This window comes from Schistocerca gregaria, chromosome 3, assembly GCF_023897955.1.
Source record: "Schistocerca gregaria isolate iqSchGreg1 chromosome 3, iqSchGreg1.2, whole genome shotgun sequence".
Classification (NCBI taxonomy): Eukaryota; Metazoa; Arthropoda; class Insecta; order Orthoptera; family Acrididae; genus Schistocerca; species Schistocerca gregaria.
Window position 1 is genome coordinate 509,498,738 of NC_064922.1, and position 25,375 is coordinate 509,524,112.

A 25,375-nucleotide genomic window follows, 5' to 3' on the forward strand; every position below is an offset into this window, starting at 1 on the left:
AATTATTTTTTTTGGGAAACTCAAGACTATTGAAGGTATGTTTGTGCAATGCTAGTTATAAGATTCTTGTAAAAAGTAAGTCTCATTTGAACGTTTGTAATATTTCATTACCAACAGTAAATATCTGAAGAATCGTTTTCAGAATATAATTAATTTTTGCCAGCAGTATTGCATTACTGATTATAATCCATCCGAAAAAACCATTAACGTAAAATTTGCAAAATTTTATTGTTGTCAAGAAAAAGTTTAACTATGGATTACGTAACTTCAGTAAAATTAATTAAAGAATAACGTCAGCTTTGATAATAAATCCAGCCACTTACTATGACATCCCACCAGCAGCCAATAGAGTATAGTAAAACAGTCAGTATTGTCATGTCGCAGTTCGATGTAGCAGTCAGATGGCGATCCAGTAACAGTAAAAAAGGTAAGGAACAGTTTTGGTTTATTGCAGGTAACGACTGAGGGCCACGACGACGATAGATTCTGTGTTTGTCGAAGTAATCAGCAAATCACTTAATAAGCAGCATTTAAATTTGTATGCGAAGATTGCACTTATTATTATTGAGAAAGAGAATTAATTTCAAAGGGAAGATTTCATTTGTTGTTATTAAGCAAGAGATAGAAATCCTAAGGGAAGGTTTCATAGGTTATTGTAGAAGGGAAGGTTGCGTAACAAGAGATATAGAGGAGACGGGAAGGTTTCACCACTCACCCTATTATGGACCAATTCCCGCCTTCTTTATATCCAGGGAACCATCAGAAATAGCGATGAGTTTAGAGCAATTACTGTCTTTGAATGAAAGTGTCATTTCTGTTCGTCTTATTCCATATTTCTTTGAGTTACCTTTTTTTACTACGCTGTAGCAGATCTGTGTATGGTCACGGTTTCTTACAGCTATTTCACTTCGCTGTGACACATCATGTGAAAGTTATATCCATTCTTAAGTTTCCCGCACCAGGTTCAAATGGCTCTGAGCACTATGGGACTTAAGAGCTGTGGTCATCAGTCCCCTAGAACTTAGAACCACTTAAACCTAACTAACCTAAGGACATCACACACATCCATGCCCGAGGCAGGATTCGAACCTGCGACCGTAGCAGTCGCGCGGTTCCGGACTGCGCGCCTAGAACCGCGAGACCACCGCGGCCGGCTTTCCCGCACCAGGGTATACAGTGAAATCTACAGACATACACGACTTTGACAAAGGGCAGATTGTTATGACCCTACGGTTGGGGACGAGTAGCTTTGGAACGGCAAAGCTGGTCCCCTGTATGAGTGCTACTTTCATGAGCATCTATGGAAAGTTGTTTTAAGGACGGTGAAACCGTGAATAGGCGACGAGGTGTTGCGCGCCCACACACCACACAACGCTGATCTCAGAGGCCTCCCTACACTGTAAGGCAGTACAGGCGGTGATCTGTGGCAGAGCTTACGACAGACTACAATGCTCGTGCAGCAAAAGTGCTTGGGAGTACACAGTTCAGCGCACATTGTGGGAAATGCGACTTTGCAGCAGACAACTCTTGCGTGTTACCATGTCCACCCAGAGGCATCGCCAATTACTATCGCACTAGGCAGAAATTGGACGATGGGGCATTGGGAAGGCGTCACTTGGTAGCATGAACAAAGTTTCTTGTTGCACGTGTTCGATGGCTGTGTCCGCATGCGCCGTCATGCAGGCGAGAAACAGGTCCTGCACCGCGACAACCCGCCCAGCACCACTCCGCTCACAGATGGCTACACCAGTCTTGAGGCACGCAAGTGCATAGCGAAGACTTTTATTTGAAATGATTGGCATTATGGTCTGGAACCACGAAATAAGGTTCTGCCAATTTCAATGCCGAAAGGGTATTCTCTTTCATAAACGCCCAGTGGACCAACGAATGCAATAAATTTCAAACCGACACAACCAAAAACATGATGCTGTTGTCCAATTTAAAATTGTCAAGAATTCTCCGAAATGATTTCGAAGAACTGTAATGTTCCTGATAAAGTGGGTTTAAAGAAGCAGTGGTCCAACCCCTTAGCTGAGTGGGCAACGCGACTGACTGCCACGAAGCAGGTACCAGTTCGATTCCCGAGTGGGTCGAAGATTTTCTCAACTGGGGGACTAGTTGATGTTTTTATCCGCATCATCATTTCATCACTGACGTAAGTCGCCTAATGTGGCGTCAACCGAAAAGACTTGCAACTCGTCAGCCGAAATTCCCCAAGTGGGGAGTCGCGGTTATCAATGCCATATGAACATTTCATTTCATTTTCAGTTAATAACTACAGATTATTATTTCTTTATATGTCTGGTCATTTCATTAAAGTTATTGAATATCTTTTTTTGTGTCCCTGAAGGACAAGAAGAAAACTGAATGATTAAGTAGACTTAGCACTTACTTGCGGCCGGCCGGGGTGGCCGAGCGGTTCTAGGCGCTACAGTCTGGAACCACGGGCCCGCTGCGGTCGCAGGTTCAATTCCTGCCTCGGGCATGGATGTGTGTAAAGTCCTTATGTTAGTTAGGTTTAAGTAGTTCTAAGTTCTAGGGGACTGATGGCCTCAGAAGTGAAGTCCCATAGTGCTCAGAGCCATTTGAACCACTTATTTGCTGTCACAGCTGCCAAATTAGAACTTTCATCGACAGTTTTTCTAGTTATAGCACCTTTAAATCTGGTAACTTAAAAACCTGACTGTAACTGATTATTAATTAACGATTAAAAATATCCAACTATTTCTATTCCGGCTTTCAGGGCAAAATATCTGGCTCAATAAAACGCAGAGTGCGGCTTTTCTAGTTTTGGACTTGACAACCCTATATGAGGGCTTTAACCTGAGCATCCAAACGGACCTGTAGGAGTAATAGAAGGCACAATGACCGCTGTGGGCTACTTGAATAATATTGTTGTCCACGGGCATCCCTTCATGCTTGATGACCTCCTAGACAGCGACTCTACCTTACAGCAGGATAGCTGTTAATTTCACAAGGCCAGTCATGGTCCAGTAATTTGAAGGGTCTTATAGTAAACTCTGATTCCTTGGTGATCAAATTCGCCTGATCTGAACCCAATAGAACACATGTATTGGGAGCCACCTCCGTAATCCACATATCACCGGCCCTTAATTTAAGGGAAATACGTAGACAGTTTGGTGCAACAAGCGTCCGGAAGTCTGCTACGGGCTTAGCACGCAGAATCACGGTCGTTTTGCGTTTCAAAGGTGCAGGTCTTAAGACGCTGTTAAGCACATAGCCAGAATGTTTTTGCTGCTTTTTGTCTTTTTACGTTAGATACAAATAGCAAAAAGCTATTTTGTGAATCTGTAGAGACGTAATGAGATTGTCGGAAACGTCGGCGGTTCTCGGACAAGGCGCCCAGGAGACAGGAAAGCGGGCAGGCGGCCTTTGTCTTGGGTGCCCGCCACAGGTGGCAGCGGGCCAAGGGCGCAGCTAGCCGCTGCAGGCGCTGGCTCGCAGTCCAGCGCACCTGTGCTTGCGCAGTCCTGCCTGCAGCGGCGGAACAGCTGGTCGTGCCGATTTATAAATACGCGCGCACAAGCGGCGCCACTGCAGAACAATGAGGCGGGCGCGTAGGCGCGTGGCGGCCGGCCTGCGACCGTTCACCCCGGCGCAGTCGTTAGCCGATGACGTCAGCTAATTAGCGGCCGCACAGAGTGCTGGCAACCGCCACTTTTCCCGCACAGACAGTACTGCAAAGTGCCGCAGGGTGTCGTCAGACGAGACGAGAACGCGCATTACACAAAGAAAACGAGGATGCCTCAGAACAAAATTACAGCTATTCTGTCTGCTGTGAAAAAGAATCAGGGCAGAAAATGAGTACTCAGCAAGTTACAGCTTTACTTTGAGAAATGACCCTGTTGTGAATCTAGCAACTGAATGCTACTATTAAATCAGCCCAAACATCGACAGTAACAGGAAACTTCTGTAGTTCATTCAAGGTATCCATCGCACGCTTCCTCTTTAGCTGTTTAATAGGATGGCACTATTATCAAAATAAGAAATAACAATTAGATTTGTTAAGAATATATTACTTTCGTTAAATTTCGCGCGTGGCACCTGATGTCCTAAAACTAATACAATGAAACCTAAATAACCTTGCTGTCTCTTGGCAGTCTGATACTGTTTCTTGTGACAATGTATCAGTGCACTAACTCTGTTACTGATCCTAGTTCTCCGTAAATAGCAACTGCTAAGTCGGAAGGTAGTCTTCAGAGTGCAGTGCTGAGCAGGGTGCACGCACTGACCTGAATGTCTAGCTGTGGTTCGTAACTGAGTGTACACGGCCCAAGATGTTCCAGTGCATATTGGTGGAAAGATTCCCTTGTCCTCCTGTACTAAGCGGAAGCGATATAGTCTGATTCCGTATGGGCTGTTGTCCACACTGTCAGCACATGTACACGACCCACTGGACAAAGGGTCGTGGAAGCAGGAAGAGGCCTGGGTTTGTGAGAGCCATCTGGAGGCTGCTGCCCGAAAATGACACACACCAGGCGACTGATTGTACCTCATTGGTGGCGGCCTCTCACGGTATTTGCTGTGTATTTCTTGCATGCTACAAAACATATACTATTAGCGATCCATGATGTTATTCAGACTCTTCAATAACCACTTCCTCTCGATAGATATGGAAATTTAATGATCCATTTCCGAGACCAGGTGTGGCCTGTCATACCAGTTAGTTATCCTATTGGGTATTTAAAACACGTAATGGTTGTGCACATATTAAATGCATTAACACACCACCCATACATGTAATTTGATAGACCTAGATGATGATGTTTGGTTTGTGGGGGCGCTCAAGTGCGCGGTTATCAGCGGCCGTTCAAATTCCCAACCGTTTCTCAGTCCAATCTTGCCACGTGCATGAATGATGACAAAATGATGTGGGCAACACAAACACCCAGTCATCTCGAGGAAGGTGAAAACCCCCCCTGACCCCACCGGGAAATGAACCCGGGACCACGTGCTCGGGAAGCGAGAACGCGACCGCGAGACCACGAGCTGCGGACGATAGGCCTACATGGACAATGCATCCACCATCCTCATTTCGGATGCACAAATACGTCCGACCTCCTGTGGGCATCTCAGAGAGAAGTAGTCAGCCGTTCTGTTCACACGGAGGAAACCGGTTCTGAACGACAGACTCCCAATAGCTGATCAATTTATCCCATGGTTGCCGAGAATGAAGTACCTCGGTGTCCCTACCTTGACAAAAAATTACTCTTTACGCAGCATATTGACAATAAGACAGCAGCCCAGAAGATGGCCAGGTCATTGATTCCGTTCCTGAAGAGTAAGGATCCCAACCCAAAGACTAAACTCCAATTGTATAAGGCAACGGTGCAACCCACAATGTTATATGGCTCCACCTCGTGGGGAACTACGTGCATCTCCAACTACAACAAACTCCAAACGTTGCAAAACATTTTCTATCGATGGATTGCAGGAGTAACATGGTGGACAAGAAACGTTGACATCCGCACCGCGCTCCACGAGACCACTATACAAGAGAAGGTCCATGACAAGGCTATTCGAGTTTTTGACAAAAATTTTTGACAATTAGATTCGGTAGGAACGGTAAATCCTGCAAGATGGCACAAGTATCGAGTACCAAAGTCAATAACGTATCCCCCCCCCCCCCCCTCCATAGGCACTCTGTCATAACACGAGGGAGCAGTCACGCATAACAGCCTAGACACATCTCACCCTCCACAGCAAATAGACATAACCAAAGGCAGCAGGCTACAAGATCCATTGAGTGCTCAAGCCTAACTGAATGTGTAATAAATAAAGTGTTTTCCTTTTATCCTTACATCCCATCCTAGAAGAACAAGTCATCAAGGAAGATCTCTTCAGCCCACACTACACAGTAAAAAAAAGCATCTCAGAGAGCGAACATGGAGGAAATGAACAAGGACTACGGATGGGTGGCACTCGATGGGAGTGTGGATCAGCTGTGAGGCGTATCGAGATAGTCCGTGCAGTTGCGATAGCGCTGTGTCCCGAGTGACGCGGTGATTACCGCACCTTCCTCGCAAGCAGATCACGCGTTCGAATCCCGGTTCGATACATATTTTCACTCACCGCTGCTGATTCCGCGTAATGTCCTAATGCAGCTGACAGCACTGATCCTCCCCCTTTCCTTTCCTTTCCTTTCCTTTCCTTTCCTTTCCTTTCCTTTCCTTTCCTTTCCTTTCCTTTCCTTTCCTTTCCTTTCCTTTCCTTTCCTTTCCGCCCCTGTTCACCTTCAATTTACATATAAGTGCATTGCATTAGGCCGCTGTAGCTGGAAAGTGAGTTTTCCTGTCATGCGAATGCAAACGTTCCAGTACATTTTCCGCACTAGATGAAACAGTCAGTGCGCCGGCAGGGACATTCACATCGGAATGTAGCCATTAACTGGGAACCGAAATAATCTTTCCAGAGCTCTTTGGGATTGCCTAAATTATCAGTGTTCCGAAAAGATGTCTTTGGTTGTTGAGGACGCCAGGACCGGTATATAGCTACCAATGGAAGCAGCTTCTGTCCAACCTCAAGATGATGCGTCTGTAATCTGTGGTCAAATGATGGCTTAAGGGCTATTGGCTTTGTCGCCATGGTGTTTGCCAACACCTGTTGCAAAAAATCATGCATGCTATTAATCGGAATAGAAGAAAGTTTAACGAAAATACCTGGGTTCTGCTGCTGTGGCCGATTTGCTGGAAGTCTTGGATGTTTCAGAATTTCATACAGCTGTCTCCAGCTCGGAAAATCGTGGAGTTGGCTGCCGGCTGTGGCAGGTAGAGGAGGAAAGTTGTGTTTCCTGAGCGGCGGCTGTGGTGATTAAGGATGTTAAATAATCGGAAGTCGGTACAAAGTGATCTTTCGTGATCGACATTGTCACTTTTTCAGGCTAGAAAGTTCACAACTAAATCGCCACGTACATATGTGGACTTCTGGTTCATATTTCTCATTTGAAAAAGTGAAAAATTAGTTGACAGGAAAAAGAATGTCAGTGGAATTAAGAGTGGTATTCGCTAAGTACTTTGCTTGGACTCTAGTGATCATTGTGTGTTAGCGAATTGTGGGAAGGAAATGGAAAGTGCAAAAGTGCTTGTATGGCTTCAAAATGTGGTTGCGCAGAAAAATGCTAAAACAAAAATGGACTGAAACAATGTCGAAAGAAGAAGTACCTGTAAGAACAGAATGGGGGAGAAAGCTAGCGGAACTGATAATAATAAATGAAACATTTGGCCTACTTTTTAAGATGGTAGTAACGCCGGCAGTTACGTCGTAAGAGCAAAGATCTATGATGTAATAGCAGTTAGATTTTCATGTTAAGGCAGGGATCTCTGTTGAGAGTTTCAATGTATTGCTATTTATAACTTTAGATAGTTGGTTGTTGCTATTCGGCGACAGTCTTGTGTGAGTGCCTTTTCCTAATACAAATAAAGTATGCACTCTTGGACTTCCAGAACACATAAGAACCGCTACACTTCCTTTAATTCACACGTGGTTAAATGAAGGATATTCATATAATTGCAGCACTGTAATGTTCGCACTTACTAGGTTAGACGATGCTATGGTACAACAACAAGATACATTTGCAGGTGAATTTCATTTCGACAACTGTGCCTGACTGTCGGAAAATCAAGCCATAAAATGGCCGAGTGGTTCTAGGCGCTACAGTCAGGAACCGCGCGACCGCTACGGTCGCAGGTTCGAATCCTGCCTCGGACACGGATGTGTGTGATGTCCTTAGGTTAGTTACGTTTAAGTAGTTCTAAGTTCTAGGGTACTGATGACCTCCGCTGTTAAGTCCCTTAGTGCTCTGAACCATTTGAAGCAAGCCATAAAATGCTTTCAAATCAGCTTCACTTGGTGCAGAGATAAGTGGAAAATTAGTTTGAAATTGACTTGTAAGATCAGTAACAATATAATTTGTAGGTTATGTCCCCATTAACCAGCGCAAAAACTATATTGGTATGGGCTAATAGGTACAACTTTTAATTGGTGGTATACGATGGCAGTTCTAAGAGTATAATATGAAGCTACATAAAAGAAATGAGGAAGGCGACAGAATCAACTGTTGAATCTATGTGAAGACGCATACAAGTATTCTATCACTTTTCACAGTAAGTCTTTTATGAGATCGGCGAACATCTTTAGCACCGAATAGAACTATACTTGTCTTGGCAACCAATAACGTTTTTATTAACATGTCATTACACGTATCGGGATATCATCATCATCGCATCTGTTCAAACCAACATACAGTCTTATGGTGCCTCCTACTATTTCTGGCAGGCCATCAGTGCCCAACATATGATGGAATGACAACTGGTCTTGTAAAGATCAGTTCGTCATCCGTACCAGCTGTAGTGCCAAGCGTATCGGTGTCTTTAAATGTGGACCGTAATCATTGGAGATACTGACTAAATGGATGAATACAGTGAACACCTGTCTCTGGAAATAGTATCAGCTGCGTGTCAATACTTTGTCATCAGCACGCTGTAGGACACCAGAGTTGCCTCTAATGATCCCGAAGGTGGTTTCCCCGAAACGAGATACTGAAAGTATATTGTTGACACGTCATGTGAAAACAGTGTCCCATGCGTGGGTCACACGTGACTTGGCCGCTAGCAAATCTGTTGATGTCGCGGACTTTGCACACACTGTCGCATCGATACCCAGGAGGTGGTCTGACAACCCAGCCACGTGACACACTCAGCTAATCCATTTGCCCAGAGGAGAGAACTGCAGCAGTTCTACAGGGTGTCCAAAAAGTCTTTCCCTGATTACTTAAATTGATAACTCAGGCTAGAAGTAACATACAAATACGAAACTGGTGTCTATTTGTTTACAAACTATCAAAGTTTTATTCACACATTAGTAAACTTCCACATGAGCACCCTTGGTAGCACGTAGCACATCTAGGCGATATTCAGTTTCCGTCCACACATTAGCCAATATCGCTGGAGGGATCGATTCAACGACTGTGGTTATCCGTTGCCGCAGGGTTTAAAGATCTGGTACACGTGTTCAGTAGATCTCGTCCTTGACATAACCCCATAAAAAGAAGACTAATGGGGTTATGTTAGGAGAGCGTGGGGGCCAAACCGTTGGTCCATCACGACCAATACACCGCCCAGGAAAGGTCATATCGAGATAGGCACGGACGTCCAAACCCCAATGTGGCGGTGCACCGTCTTGCTGAAACAAGACATCGGGGTGACACTGAAGCAGCTGAGGCACAGCATACAGTTGCAACATGTCCAGATACACTGCAGATGTGGTGACAGCCTCAGCGAAGAAGAATGGCCCGATAATTCGATCGTGCAATAGCGAGCACCAAACATTCACCTTTGGACGTGCTACCAAGGGTGCTCATGTGGAAGTTTCCTGATGTGTGAAAAAAACTTTGTAAGTTTGTAAACAATTAGACGCCAGTTTCATATTTGTATGGTACTTCTAGCCTGAGTTATCAATTTGTGTAATCGGGGAAAGACTTTTCGGACGCCCTGTACAGTACGTACGATCAAAGTTTCTTGGGGGTATTTTGCTTAGATGTGACACATCATGTTAAAGTTACATTCGTCCTTCAGTTTTGCACATCAGCGTCTACAGTAAAACCCACGGCGCCCACAACCTTCCTCTGTAATGGTGGAAAAGCTAAGGGCCCTGCACTTAACCCTCGAGTTCGGCGATGCTTTAAACAGGAAAGCCTGAGCTCGAAAGTTCATTTGAGGTATGAGGTGGGTTATTGATGGTACATTGGCACAAAATTTCACCACAATTCTGGCCAACACCACCTCGAACACCATGGGAGGGTCGTCACCTACCCTGTTACCCACATTTCTACACTTCTTTTGAAGTCTCTACGAATGAAGTTAGAACCGCGCAACATGGCGCTGGAATTACGCTAATTTCTTTTGCGTGGCCGAGAAAACATTTCAGGCACACCGTCGCTCAGTACCGACACGAAAAGACCTGACGGCGTGGCATAAAGGGAATCAATGAAACCACCATTTTCCCAGGGGGCGTTGATTCCCACATATTTCGCGGAGGAAAACTACAGTTCACAATGCGATTAGTAACAGGAAGACTTTCTTCACAACCTTTGAACTGGTGACACCCTCGAGCGTTTCAACCTTTCTCTAAGGACATTGCGGGTCGTGATTGCACCCCTTTGGAATCTAACATGACTGCAGATTTTGCTCAGGAATACAGAGTGCAACCACTTGGGAAAGTTAAAGACCATTTGACGAAATTTGAATGTGATCAGAAGCAAAAAAGAAAAATTGTGCTTCTTGAGCTCTCCTGTTTTGGGCCATCATGTAACGTGACCAAAAGAGGGTGGGACGTTGACACATGTGCGAATAAAATGGCAAAGGTTGCTCTAACTTCGGCAACACTCTTGGTGTACCGGCGCATCTTTATTGAGCACGTTAAAAATATATCTGTTCAGAGACAGCTAGCGACTAATTACAAGGCACTGGGATAGCCATCCCTTTCGACCCCCCCCCCCCCTCCCCCATTAGATTTCGCAAGCGGCCAGCCGGCGCTAGTTCAACGACGTAGCGCCACGCACTTCAAACGTGTCGAAATGGTTGATTGTCACACCGGCGCCTCATAATCAGTGACTGTCTGTGTACAGACACGTTTTCAAAGGTCCAGACGACGGTGTACGGGTAGCACTGAAGACGTTTCCGAACTGGGGGGAGGAGGAGGAGGAGGGGGGGGGGAGGGAGGGTAGGTGTCCAGTGAGACCCTTTCTCGTTTTATTCGTGCATGTGTCAAACTCTCATCCACCCCAGTGATTATGCCACAGAAGGGCGCGGAACAGGGGGGGGGGGGGCTATAAATGCATAAATTCCCTTTGCTGCTTCGGATCTTGTTCAGATTTCGTCGAATAGTTTTGAACAGTCACTGTTGGCTTTATCCTGTATACCAGAGCAAAAACTGCAGTAAAGCTATACTCTAAAGGGGGTGCGATCAGGTTCAATGGCGTCGAAGGCCCACATCGTCCAGGGGGTGTCAACAGTATCAACGGTTGTGTAGAGTCATACTGTTGTTCACTGCACTGCGAACTGTTGTTTTCGACTGCTAAACGTAGGGGATTCAACGTTACAATGGAAGGGGTGATTTCATTGATGCCATTTATGCCACCCCCTAAGCCCTTTTCTTGTCTATACTATGTGGCGGCATGTCTGAAATGTTTTTCTCTGCCACCCGTAAGAAAATCTCGTGATTTCAACACGTCAGACTTCCGTCGCAGAGGATTCAAAAGAAAGGTGTGACAACCTTCCCACCGCGTAAGCCGTCCACGAAGGCGCTGGTCAGAATTTTGGAGGTATCCGGTGCCAATTTGACATCATTGACCCACATTACACTTCACACGAAGCTCGGGCCTTGCCTTCGCATGTGTAGACACTTTCGTGTTTGAAGCGCCGTCGAGCTAGAGAGTGACATCACTGGGCGCGATGCTTTTCCGCCATTACGGGGAGACGTTGTAGGCGCTTTTGAGTCAAATTTCAAACTTCTGCGTCGCAATGGGAAATGATTACGGGGTTTCTAAGAAGAGACCCTCTGTGTTGCACGACCGAGCGTGTTGGCGCAGTGGTTATCACACTGGACGCATTCGGGAGGACGACGGCTCAATCCCGCGTCCGGCCATCCTGATTTAGGTTTTCCGTGATTTCCCTAAATCACTTCAGGAAAATGCCGGGATGGTTCCTTCGACAGGGCACGGCCGACTTCCTTCCCCGTCCTTCCCTGATCCGATGAGACCGATGACCTCGCTGTCTGGTCTTTTCCCCCAATTAAATCCAATCCAATCTGTGTTGCACAGTGTATATGTTCCCACCGATGTGTGACTTGGATGAGAGGTTGGTTACAGAAGTCTGCAATTAACGTTCCACCTCAAAATCACCTAATCATTCTAGAACTGGTTGCCACAGGATGGTTGCTTCATCTACGAAAAAAGCTTGAAGTTTCTGGGTTTCATGTCAGGAGAATATAGCAGTGAGGCAAAGTCTGATAACCTAAATGAGCAGCGTATGTCAATGTGCCCTGTGGAGAATGAAGTGTGGGCGTGGGGAAAAACCACTCGCTTGGACACCTTCCTGCGACGCTCTGTCTTTATAGCAACCCGCAAACTAGTCTCGTCAGGAGATGTCGTTAGAGCGCTCGTTAGAGGGTTTTTTCCCTTATGGACGATATGTGTTAGCCACACACCACAGCCCAGAAAACAGCATCAATTTACCTATGATTGTTGCGTCTTAACCTTTTTCAGTGGTGGTGAATACGCATGTTTCCACAGGTTGCTTCGCTCCTGTATCTCGAGGTCCTAATGGACGAAAGGCAATATCATCTGAAAAACATCAGTGTTTGGTGCAGTGTCTCGGGTTCCAAATAGACGAAAGGCAATGACATCTGCAGAACATCAATGTTTGGTGCATTGACTATTGAAAGTCCACATGAAAAGTTCCTTTTTGTCTGTTGTTCTGAGTTTTTGCCGCGTCACGATACGTCACACTCGATGCCGTGGTACGAATCCACGCACTCTAGGCGAGTAGAGGAGCACGATTCAAAGTACACCCACCAGGCATAGCTAAAGTTCAAAACTCCGAAGTCAATAATTGAACGCCCTATAGCTATCTGACTACTTTCGGAAAGATTTGGAGCTACGACCACTAGACTGGAACAGGTTCGCTGCTAACAGATGATATGCCGTCTCCAACTGACCCCTAGCAACTCCGGTCAATAATTTTCACCCAACAAACCAACAACACAATTGAGTCAATAAAGAAACGGCCACACAAAAACATCGTTCTCGAATTTGCACGGAACAAAATCTATTTGGTATCAATTAACCCTGGCTACGTCCGTAGTCTTTTCCCCGCCTGCACGTTGCTGCTGGCTCCAGTCTGCTCTGAGGCGTCTTTTTATGGCACGAGTGCATCCTGAGTAACCAGACAACACTCGTCGAGAGAAACAAGGAATGGAGCGCTTCATGTTTGCATGTTGTCAGTAAATATCTTTTCCAGTGCTGATGAACAGCTTCCAAAAATCTCCTCTTCCATTCAAAAGCAATTACGAAACGATTCTCTATATTGAAATGTGTATGATGAAGTACGTTACTTCAGAGTAATGGTAGTCAATGCAACATCGAGAATATGGATATTATGCATGCGCAGACTGACATTAGACACTGTGCTTAAACTATATTCAGTTTAACCCATTATGACTTACTAATATTTTCCCTATAGTCAACATACCTCGTTTCACAAACACACCTCAAAATTTTACCATTTTTTGATAGGAATTCTTTATAAATTTATCCTTATTATTTATTGACGTGATGAGGAGTGAAGATAATACTACTTTAGAAACTTTTGTTGGTGTGATATGGTCTAAGAAATAAACATGTGCAACCTCACTAGACATTTCTCACACTCATGCCGTGTATCACTTTCCTTCCTTCTTGCTTTGAACACTACACAATTTCTGGAGGGTGTTTTGTTGACGGGACTGGAGGAGATAAACCTAACAAAACTCTAAAACGATGGCTTATAGCCGGCCGCGGTGGCCGAGCGGTTCTAGGCGCTTCAGTCCGGAACCGCGCGATTGCTACGGTCGTAGGTTCGAATCCTGCCTCGGGCATGGATGTGTGATGTCTTTACGTTAGTTAGTAATTCTAAGTTCTAGGGGACTGATGACCTCAGATGTCAAGTCCCATAGTGCTCAGAGCCATTTGATTGCTTATAACTCGCAAAATATCGAAAGAAATCGAGTGAGCTAAATACCTCGACTTCTCGGCTTTTTAATGGCAAATAATAAGTCATGCCATCTATTAACAGATAAGAACAAACACTAAGAAGAATCTGCAGCAGCTCGACCCGCCTCACAGCCGGCAATACGAGCTGCATTCAAGTTCTAAGGTCTCCGATTTTTTTTCTGATTAACTACTCACCCGAAATCGATGAAACTGGCGTTACTTCTCGACGTAATCGCCCTGCAGACGTACACATTTTTCACAACGCTGACGCCATGATTCCATGCCAGCGGCGATGGCTTCTTTAGGAGTCTGTTTTGACCACTGGAAAATCGCTGAGGCAATAGCAGCACGGCTGGTGAAAGTGCGGCCACGGAGAGTGTCTTTCATTGTTGGAAAAAGCTAAAAGTCACTAGGAGCCAGGTCAGGTGAGAAGGGAGCATGAGGAATCACTTCAAAGTTATCACGAAGAAACTGTTGCGTAACGTTAGCTCGATGTGCGGGTGCGTTGTCTCGGTGAAACAGCACACGCGCAGCCCTTCCCGGACGTTTTTGTTGCAGTGCAGGAAGGAATTTGTTCTTCAAAACATTTTCGTAGGATGCACCTGTTACCGTAGCGCCCTTTGGAACGCAATGGGTAAGGATTACGCCCTCGATGTCCCAGAACACGGACACCATCATTTTTCAGCACTGGCGGTTACCCTAAATTTTTTTTGGTGGCGGTGAATCTGTGTGCTTCCATTGAGCTGACTGGCGCTTTGTTTCTGGATTGAAAAATGGCATCCACGTCTCATCCATTGTCACAACCGACGAAAAGAAAGTCCCATTCATGCTGTCGTTGCGCGTCAACATTGCTTGGCAACATGCCACACGGCCAGCCATGTGGTCGTCCGTCAGCATTCGTGGCACCCACCTGGATGACACTTTTCGCATTTTCAGGTCGTCATGCAGGATTGTGTGCACAGAACCCACAGAAATGCCAACTCTGGAGGCGATCTGTTCAACATTCATTCGGCGATCCCCCAAAACAATTCTCTCCACTTTCTCGATCATGTCGTCAGACCGGCTTGTGCGAGCCCGAGGTTGTTTCGGTTTGTTGTCACACGATGTTCTGCCTTCATTAAACTGTCGCACCCACGAACGCACTTTCGACACATCCATAACTCCATCACCATATGTCTCCTTCAACTGTCGATGAATTTCAATTGGTTTCACACCACGCAAATTCAGAAAACGAATGATTGCACGCTGTTCAAGTTAGGAAAACGTCGCCATTTTAAGTAATTAAAACAAGAAGTAAGCAAGAAGACCCGGGTTCGAGTCCCGGCCGCGGCACAAATTTTAATTGATTTAGTCTGCTTCGATCATATTTGGTAATTAAAACAGTTCTCATTCTCGCCGCTGGCGGTAAAATTCCATCTGCCGTACGGTGCTGCCATCTCTGGGACGTATTGACAATGAACGCGGCCTCATTTTAAAACAATGCGCATGTTTCTATCTCTTTCCAGTCCGGAGAAAAAAAAATCGGAGGCCTTAGAACTTGAATGCACCTCGTAGTATAACGGACATGAAACCTGCGTCTGACAGTAATCAGTCGTATATCCAATAGGTTAAAAGCGAAAATGGGAAGAAGATTCAGTTAAGTTAGCATTATAATTTTTACTAGTATGTGCCTTAAATCGATCTACAGCATTGCTCGCTGTTCAACCCATCGAAGAATCCACGATATTCTCCGCCATTCTGCTGCTTTCTTCAACAATCGCAAAGAATTAACGGAACCATTTTACACGATAATGCGCGACCATTTTCGTGAAGAAACAGTGTGATTTATACCCCGGATTCCGCACACTGCCGCTGGAGAGCGCTGACGTCTCAGATCACGACGAGGAGCACATTAGGTTCTGTGAGATGTAGCACGTGGTTTCAGGCGTGCACCAACCACGACGGACGCCAGTTGGCGTACTTTGCGATGAGAAACACGTCTCGTGAACGTGATCATTGCCGTTAGAGGTTTGATGCAGAGACTTTGAAACACCCTCCATAAGATGGCATCCAGCGGTAGATGAGTCAATCATCAGGCTACCTTAAAATGCAAGTCAGGTCGTCGAAATAGTGCACCATTTGGATGTCACCTGGTTGAATATCAATCAGCTTTTCAGAAACCGAAAACGTTGTCTCTCGTTATTTAAAGCTATGTTTTGGGTCTGCTCCCCTTAACGCCTTTAACTACGAACTACGTCCGAGTTACCGCTGTTGCCTACCTTCCAGGCCCTGGAACATCACGCTGCTCCCCCTCAACCTTTGTTGGGAACATGAACAACAAATCATCATTTTGAGGAGATAAGTTTTCAGTGCAGGACGTGCAGAGAACCGCAGGAAAACGAGGCGTGTGGGTGAGGGAGCCGGCATTATTTACGGAAGGCGGTATGTCTGATCCATTGGCACCCGCGCAGCCTACCGCTTGGCCGCTGTCTGCGGCCGTGCAGCCGAACCGGTTATATCCGGATCGCAGAGTCGCGCCGCTGAGGGTCGTCGGTTCAGAACTCGTCTCCTCCTTCACCGTTGGCCTTTGTTCACGGAGCGGCTGAGCGAGGTCACTGCCGTAGACGCAGATATTAACTAGACAATGTTGCAGCCGACAACGCAATGTAACCAAATGCGTCGGCGGTCCGATGCAGTAATTACCAGTTTTCTACGATCGAAAGCTCCCGTATTAAAACGTAACGGCTGGACTTTGTTGCTGACTAATGCTTTTCACATGAGAGATAATGATGATGATGATGATTGGTTTGTGGGGCGCTCATCTGCGTGGTTATCAGCTCCCGTACAAAGTCCCAACCTTTTCTCAGTGCAGTCTCGCCACTTTTCCCGAAATATGATAAAATGATGAGGACAGCACAGTCCCAGGGCGGAGAAGAACACGGACTCGGGCGGGACTGGAAACCGGGACCCCGAGATCCAGAGGCAGCAACGCTAGTCACTAGACCAGAAGCTGCGGATGCAAGAGAGAGAGGTGGGGGGGGGGGGGGGGGAGATATTGTGATGTGGTGAACGTCATGTTTATTGAACAGGAAGCACAAGAACAGTTACTTGAAGTAGAGGTCCAATACCGAGCGAGATGGCGCAGTGGTTATCATACTGAACTCGCATTCAGGAGGGCGCGATGTTTCAAACCCGTGTCCCGTCATCCTGATTCCCCTAAACAGTTTAAGGCAAGTACCGGGATGATTCCTCCGAAAGGACACGACCGACTTCCTTCTCCATTTTTCTCTAATCTGAGCGTTTGCTCCGTCCCTAATGAGCTCATTGTCGAAGGGACGTTAAACACCAGTATAAATAAACTGGAAACAATCTTGATCGCATAACTTACTTAATAAGGTGACCGGCTTCGATCTTTTTATCAGACCATGAATACCTGGCGGAGTCGGTGGCGCATGGCAACCCTCTTGCTTCTGGCTGGTGATGTACTGTTTGGCAGTACCTGAATTTTTGCTGGAGGAAGGAAAATTTTTCTCTATGCGGCAATGCTCCTACGTGAGTTTATAACGATTTTAGATACAAGATTTCTACAAAAAAATGTACTCGTTTTCAAAACTTTCTTCGTACACTTGACTTCATTTTATGGGCTGAAGTAACTAATTAAGAAATATTCTCTACTGTAATAAATAGTAACATTATCATTCAATAATTAACATACAAAATAACAACAACAATATTCAGTGGAATAGCGAACCCATCACATCTGTGTATTCTGGTGGTCACGAACTCCTGCGCACTGCTACAATAACTTCCTGATACTTCTTATAGTGAAGTCCAACAGTTGGCAGAACTTGCGCATGATGAAAAGATTCAACAGTCACAAATGTGTACCTCGAATTTCCACCAGGAAAAAATACTTCCGTTGCAGCTAAGACACAGTAAAAGTTAGTGAACACAATTGTAACCAGAGGGTCAGAAAGGGCTAAGTTGAATTCGGAGATATAATCTGAAGACGGTTGTTCTGAGAAGATCTCTATTTGTTTCAGAGAGGCTAACGGTGTCGTACGTGTTCCGTCTCTCCGCTAAGTTTGGCGAGGAGCTGCGCGAAGCCTTCATGAACGCTAGAAGAGACTGCCTCTTAGCAGTTGTCTTTCTGCTCGCATCTGTGATGTTGCGAGAATTGTCGGCAGTAGACTCATCTTTGGGCTCTTCGCAGTAAAGCAGGATTGTGCGTTGCCTGAAAGTGTGCATCAGAGCTCAGGAGGAGCTAGGAATTAAACACTAGATTCCAGCCAAGTGGGTGTGGGTAGCCGCACGGGATTGGCCGAGCGGTCTGAGGCGCTGCAGTCATGGACTGTGCGGCTGGTCCCGGCGGAGATTAAAGTCCTCCCTAAGGCATGGGTGTGTGTATTTGTACTTAGGATAGTGTAAGTTAAGTAGTGTGTAAGCTGAGGGACTGATGACCTTAGCAGTTAAGTCCCATAAGATTTCACACACGTTTTTTTGGGTGTAGCTAGGTAAAGTGTTGGCCCGTGCTGTCGGAACTACAAGACCGCCGCGGCACGGAATGAGGTGCTGACCCTCTGTTAGAACTCTAAACATTCATGGTGGTGTCTGTTTGTACTATATCGTGTCTCCCTACCACTTTCGCGCAACGACGCTCTGAGCGTGTGTTTTAGGGAATTAACTAGTTTGAACCTGGGACTTGTTGCTGGTAAGGAGACGCCAGACTACACATGACATGTAGAATTCAGACGAGTTCAGTGAGACTAGCGATGATATAACCAAATACTTAATGATCTCAGCGTCAGCTCCACTGCACTCCCTGTAAAAGAATCTTAATACTAACTAAATATAGTGGAAAGGGTTCAAGGCTTTCCTATTTTTAGTTAGCTGGTAAAATAACGTCGAAAAAGCAGTTAAGTTTATTCTACTCACAAAACATTGTTTATAAATTGCACTATTGATAAAAGGAAATGTTTTAATAGAGGATGGTAAAAACCAACTGCGTTCAACAAAAATGTGAACGAATATTCCCTGAGTGGGTTTCCAAGTTCTACAATCGATCGAAGGATGACCTATGCCATATCACATCTATAATCTAGGTTTAATTTAAGTTTCACAAAAGAGAAAACTATCAAAATGGTCTACAGTGACCCTCAATTATCTTTAATTACTTATTTAACTTGTCGAAAATTACAGTGGCTGATGTGGCTTCTCAATAACTATATAAAAGAAAAATCATCGCGTTTCAGATCTTTTCTTCAAGTGGCAAATGTGAACACCATGAGTTTTAATTAACGATCGACACTAGTATTACGCAAAAAGGGGGTGTAACAGATGAGACTTCTGCAGTTCTGAGTGAAGTTCTGCGCTCAAAAATGCAGCATCGCGTGCGTTCATTACCTTGTCGGTGTTTAGGCAGCGTCAGGGCGACAGTGGCCGGCGCACCAGCCATCCAGCTCGCCATCTCGGAACTAACTCTCCTCTAACTTCTCCTTACTACAATTTACCGAAGTTAGTTTAAAAAAACTATCTGGCTATGTTTTCATCTGACCAATCAGGGTCTCAATGTCAACCTTAAGCTCCGCCTACAAAAATTCTGTCTATCCAATGAGAAACGTTATACTTTTCGTGGTGGGGCAATGTTTTTAAAGTTTGCAACGTAACAGAGACGCTAAAAAGTCTCACGCTAAAACCTGCAGCTGGTGTGGTCCTTTTAGCGTTATCGTAAGATCTATACTGTTCTTCTGGAGGGCTCTATCTTTTAACATGGGCTGGGGGGTGGTCCTTGACGTACCTGAGACGCGAAAAAATCTCACGCTAAAACGTGCGGGTTGTGTGGCCCTACTGGTTAGCTGGCGCCGTAGGTGTCCAGACCTTCCCTTATCGTAGGGCCTTCTAGCTTAACACGGTTCTGCTCTCGGCTTCTGTCCTCGTTTCTCCCCTCGGAACTGCGTCTGCCTCACGGTGGAAAGGTAAGACATGCATTTAGGCATTCTTGTGTTAGTCTGTGGCATTCCATTTGCTCACTCGTTACTTGTATTACTTTGGTTAATTTAATGTCACGATTTATTCGGAGCTATGTGACATACTAGTAGATTTGCTTATTATGTCAGGGTTTCCATGGAAGGTGTTGGATTTGCCTGACACCTTACAGAACTTTCCACATAATTCCACGGTGGATGGAAAGTTATTTGGGAACCAAAACCAAGGAGTTCTTACGTGACTTGGATTTTATGGTGAGCATCCGTTCTTGTTATATAGGATTGGGTGATGCCTATGCACTACGTTTAGTGAAGCCAGTAATGGCGGTTGGTTAAATAGCGAGAACTGAGTTTAGTAATTTGAGTGTATTTCTTAAGGAGTCGTTGTCTTTCTTGTTGTAAACTGCCTTAATGCAAAAGCACTGCAATTTTGAGCTATGAATTTCCGATCTGTTATTCAATACTTACGGTTTCGAGCGAAATTTTAATGTATGGTCATGTTTAGTAGTGCAGTTGTCGCTTTTGGACCTAATTTTATTTACGTACTTTTATTAGTTTAATAAGGTTGTTCCCGTTTTTTTAATTTTTGGGTCATTTGACAAAATGGAATAAAAGCCATAAGTTCGCTCGAACGTTAACCCCGTTTGATTAACTGATTTTCTGTAAAATTTTTGTATGTGTAAGGGTGTAAACGGTATCTTGTTTCTGTTTTAGACTGATTGCTGTTTTAAGGTTGCTCCAATGTTATTTGCTCGAAGGGCGACCGCTCCCGTCGTCATGTTTGTGGGGCTTATGGTACCCGCTTGTGATTAATGTTAATACTGATTTGCATTGTAGAATATTTTTATTATTTGTTGTAAATCTTTAAGCATAATAAAATGTCAGTTTCTAAAACTTATGGCCTTCAGGGATCAGTTAACTTCTAAACGTGAATGTAAATTGTCCTTCCTACTCATCTTGCTTTATTTCCCTTTTATTAAAAATGTATACTTGTGATGTTCAAATATTTGCTACCTGACATCTACTTACGAGAGTTTCAAGTTCTGAAGTTTGTGTTAGTAGAATGGGACTGTCTGCTTTTTCGTATTGTGATGACAAATAAATTTATGATGAAGAAGAACTTTTTCCTGAAATGATCTCTGTGAAAGCAACTTGAGAAGCAGAGAACAAAAATTTTGGAATTCAAAATTCTGTCACGCACGTAATACCATTGCAGGTTATGAGTATCTACTTCCATATTCTGGAAACCACTGAAGAGCACGGCAGTGGGCATTCCCCACTGTATCAGTTAGTAGGGGTTCCTCCCGTCCCAAGCGCGGGAAGAATAACTGCTTAAAACGCTTCTGCACTTCTGTGCGCGCTGTAAATAATCTAACCTTGACCTCGCAATCCCTACGAGAGCGATATGTGAAAGGTTGTGGTATACTCCTAGATTCACCATTTAAAGCTCGTTCTCGAAACTTGTTAAGTAGACTTCCTCGTGACAGTCTGCGTCCGCCTTCAAGTGCAGGTGTAAACAATAGCTTTTCTGTTGCTACTGTATAAATATGAGTTGGGGCACATTGTGAGGGCTTTCGCTGGTATTCGGGAGTCACGTTTATCGAGCGGCGTTTAGAAGAGGGTCGCTGTGGCACTAATTGCTGAGGGAGGATTTCGAGGACCCATTAGGGGAACTAATTACAAGGGCTCGACCGGATAATTACCCAATAACGAGTTCTCGGCTACTAACGAAGATTTTCATTTGGAGGCAGCGACTGAAGTTCGATAACAACTGTTGCCCTGCGACTCGTCCGTTTACGTCAGCAATAAGGAAGCTCATTGACAGTCAAGGGTCGTCTAGATAAAGTGTTCTGAGAATGACTGTTGAACGATAAACCACCAGGAGACTAAATGAGGGACAGTAAAGAAATTGGAACGTGATTTTGGAGAAACATAGAGAAAAATAAAAAAAAAAATGTGGGATTAATTTTCATAGATCTAGAAAAAGCGTATGATACTGTTCCAAGAAAATTACTTTGGAGAGCACTACATGTGGCAAACATAAACCCTTCCTTGATTAAAATAATACAACAGATGTATAAAGATAACATTTGCCAAGTGAAAGTTTGTAATAAACTTTCACAGAAATTTAGAACAAGCAAATACCTTTTACAGGGCTGTCCCATGTCACCATCATTATTTAAAATCTATATAGATATTAGCCTTAGAACATGGTCTCATAAATGTAAGAGTATCGGATTAGAAATAAGAGATGGAGCTAACCTACAACATATATTGTTTTTGATGATCAAGTAGTCGTAGCACAAGATGGGGAGGATGCTAGCTATATGTGCAATCAACTAGCAGCAGCATACAAAACTTGGATTTTGAAGATTAATTACCAAAAAGCAGAATACTTGACTAATGATTCAGATGAGCTATACATTGAAGGAAAGAAAATCAAAAAGATAAACACTCTCTGTTATTTGGGATCCATTTTAGAACTTTGGGAAATCAGGGTCAGTATTAGTAGCGGACGGGGGGTCATTGGGATGCTTAACTCAGTCTTATGGAGCAGGAATGTAATGAGCAGAACTAAAAAATTAATATACAAATCCATTTTAGAGAGTGTGGTTCTGTATGGAGCAGAGACCTGGACAATTAAAATGAAGCACATTAAAAAATTACAAGCTCTAGAGATGGACTTCTGGAGAAGATCGGCAAGAATCTCCAGGAAAGAAAAGATAAGGAAAACTGAAATAATAAGGAGAATGGAAGTAAAAAAAAGAATATATGACTTAATGGATAGGAAGAAATTACAGTGGTATGGGCATGTACGACGAATGGAGAGAACCAAAATACCAAAATTTATACTGGAGTGGGAACCGGAGAGGAGAAGAGGAGGACGACCTATGACCACCTGGCTCCAAAATGTACAGCACACAATGAGGAGAATGGGCGCAGAGGAAAAAGACACACAAGATCGAAACACCAGGAGGAATGTTTTCAAAATATAGTCTAAGAACGTTTGTTTGTAGTGTAATTTCCAAGTAAATTATTATGTTGGAGGTAAGCCTCTGTAATGAGGAAATGCTCAAAATAATAATAATAGCTAAAGCATATACAAGCTGGTCAGAAACAGCTTGAAAAACTTGTGTGTTGCAGAGGAAGAAGTGTTAAGAAAAACATCCGTTAAGTCGCGCCGTTTCAAGTTATTTAGCATTGAAGTTAGCCAATCAGGTTGTTGCGCGCGCAATTAAAAGCAGTTGCACGAGGTAAAATGCGGTAATGCACAGACGTCTGAGAGTCCATGAATTACAGCTTGCTCAGATGCTCATTAACAGTTACACTGTGTCTCTTTTGAAAGTGATAAACTGAAACTACATGAGCAAAAGCTACGCTGGATCGGCTTGATGAGAACAAATTTGGTGACTCTGTCTCTGGCAGGCTGCTTGAATTTGCGTGCGAGACGACCTGATTGGCTAACTTCAATGGTAAATAACTCGGTGTAAGGTATTTAATATTTTCCTTAACAATTATTTCTCAGATCTACGTCCTTCAACATTCTTACAAGCTTTTCAGACTGTTTCCGACCACCTTGTATAAGTAAATGCAATTTGGTACTATTGATTCATACATTCCCTACAGCAGGGGTTCCCAACAAAATTTTCTCGAGGACCCCTTCATCTAGCATGATTGGTGCCTTGTCATATCACAGTATCAAGTACCTAAAAAGCCAAATTGAGTCTTTTTATACGTTTTCTATTTCTGGTACTTAGAAAAAACATTGACACATTCATACTGAAAAAATGTTGAGCTTAAAACTTTTCAATTTAGCCACCATTGTTATTGCTAAATTTTTGACTATTGCTCAAAATCTTTGTCTTCAAATCTGGGTGTTTAGTATAACAAACTCCTTAAAATAATAATGACCGATTGTCATCTGGAATGAGAGTTTCTGTGTAAAGTGATTGTCAGTTGTTAGCTGCAAAGAGGCATACAGCAGAACTACATGCCTCTATGTAATTCTAGTTTTGCGCTACAGTGTGCTAGTGTCAGTTGGCTCTAGGAAGACGCTAGACGCAGAAGACAGGGTTCGATAAAGCTCTGCTCATGCAGGAAGCGGCCAAATAAATCTGTTATCATACGAAATATATTTAATATATTTTTTATTCTAATAGCATCTTGCGGACCCTTCTGGCATAGCTCGCGGAAACTCGGGGGTCCGCGGACCACCTGTTGGGAACCACTGCCCTAGAGGTTTCTTAATTCGCACCCAGTGGTAAGAGTATTGTCTTATGTGAGATTTCTGTTAGTGTATGTTATTAGTAAGTGTCGTTTATGATAATCATGATAGCCGGCCGCGGTGGTCTCGCGGTTCTAGGCGCGCAGTCTGGAACCGGGCGACTGCTACGGTCGCAGGTTCGAATCCTGCCTCGGGCATGGATGTGTGTGATGTCCTTAAGTTAGTTAGGTTTAAGTAGTTCTAAGTTCTAGGGGACTGATGACCACAGCAGTTGAGTCCCATAGTGCTCAGAGCCATTTGAACCATAATCATGATAATCGTAAACAACAAAATTCAGTTCCACACGCATCATGACTCTACACTCAATACATACGTGTTGATCGTGCTGGTAACGGTCGTGGTAGTAGTGATACAATGAAAATATTTTAAAACCTGGTGCTACTCCTTACTAGTAGGGCGAAGGGGGCCGCAGTGCTCAACATCCCCGTCCATCGGACGTACCGCCGTCAGCAGTGTCACAAGTCCACAAGCTAGTGTTCCTTCAGACACTGTGGAGAGTTTCGGAATTTAACCCTGGTCATTTGTTCGAGGTATAGTGATCAGAATTCTCCACCATATTTTTTTCTCTTCCCTTCCCGGTCAAATGCTAGCAGTGAAAACTACTTCCATCACCAGGATTTGGATCAGAGTCGAACGCCAAAACCAACGCCCAAGTGTGCGTTAGCTGCCTCGGTTGCGATGATGGATAATTTGTTAAAACCACACATGCCAACCACCGGACGTTTATAACACAATCTGATCACTGAGGATGTTTCAAATGACGTCTCAACCGAGACAAGAGCGTTTCCCTGGTTCCCGGTGCACGGTGTGCTACGGAAGCTGACTTACCACCTGTTGGAGAAGCTCAGGTCTGCGCTGAACGTTCCGAGGGCCGTGGTGCCGCATCTGGAACAAATGAAACCACGCTCTGAGACATAAGTTTTATTTCAGCAACAATACTGGCAATTCCGCAGTTACGTTCAAATGCTGGGTTGTGGGCAAAGCGCAGCAGTTCCCTAAACATTCTAAGATTTTCCATTTGCAATACCGATAACGAACGCATCAACGAAAGGAACGTATGGTATTGTACGCTGTTGACTTGGAGCTACTGTGCTGTTACGTTGTACATCAGAAAACTGTTTTTTTCTGTGTGTTTTATTTAATACTAAAACAGTCAATATGCTCCTTTAAATAAGTATTTTATCTCTGCACCCTTTCTTCAAGAGTTTCTGAGTGCTGTTAGAAAGGGCATTGCTCCATTAAAAAAAACTGTGCTTGCTTCAATATCTCTGCTGATTCACAATGTAAGAGAATTAAACATACAACAAAATTACGTGCTAATTTTGCGTAATGTCTTTGCCGAATATCTCGTTTTTATGT

At 44.3% G+C, this 25,375-nt stretch overlaps 1 protein-coding gene across 1 annotated transcript in view; it reads right to left on the reverse strand.

Moving 5' to 3' along the window:
- The window catches only part of LOC126354672 (F-box only protein 32), a 499,741-nt gene that overhangs the window by 323,273 nt on the left and 151,093 nt on the right, over nucleotides 1-25,375 (reverse strand). Inside the window, exon 2 of the mRNA XM_050004470.1 lies at nucleotides 24,845-24,901. Coding sequence (XP_049860427.1) covers nucleotides 24,845-24,901 — 57 coding nt within the window. The remainder of the gene's footprint in view (nucleotides 1-24,844; nucleotides 24,902-25,375) is intronic.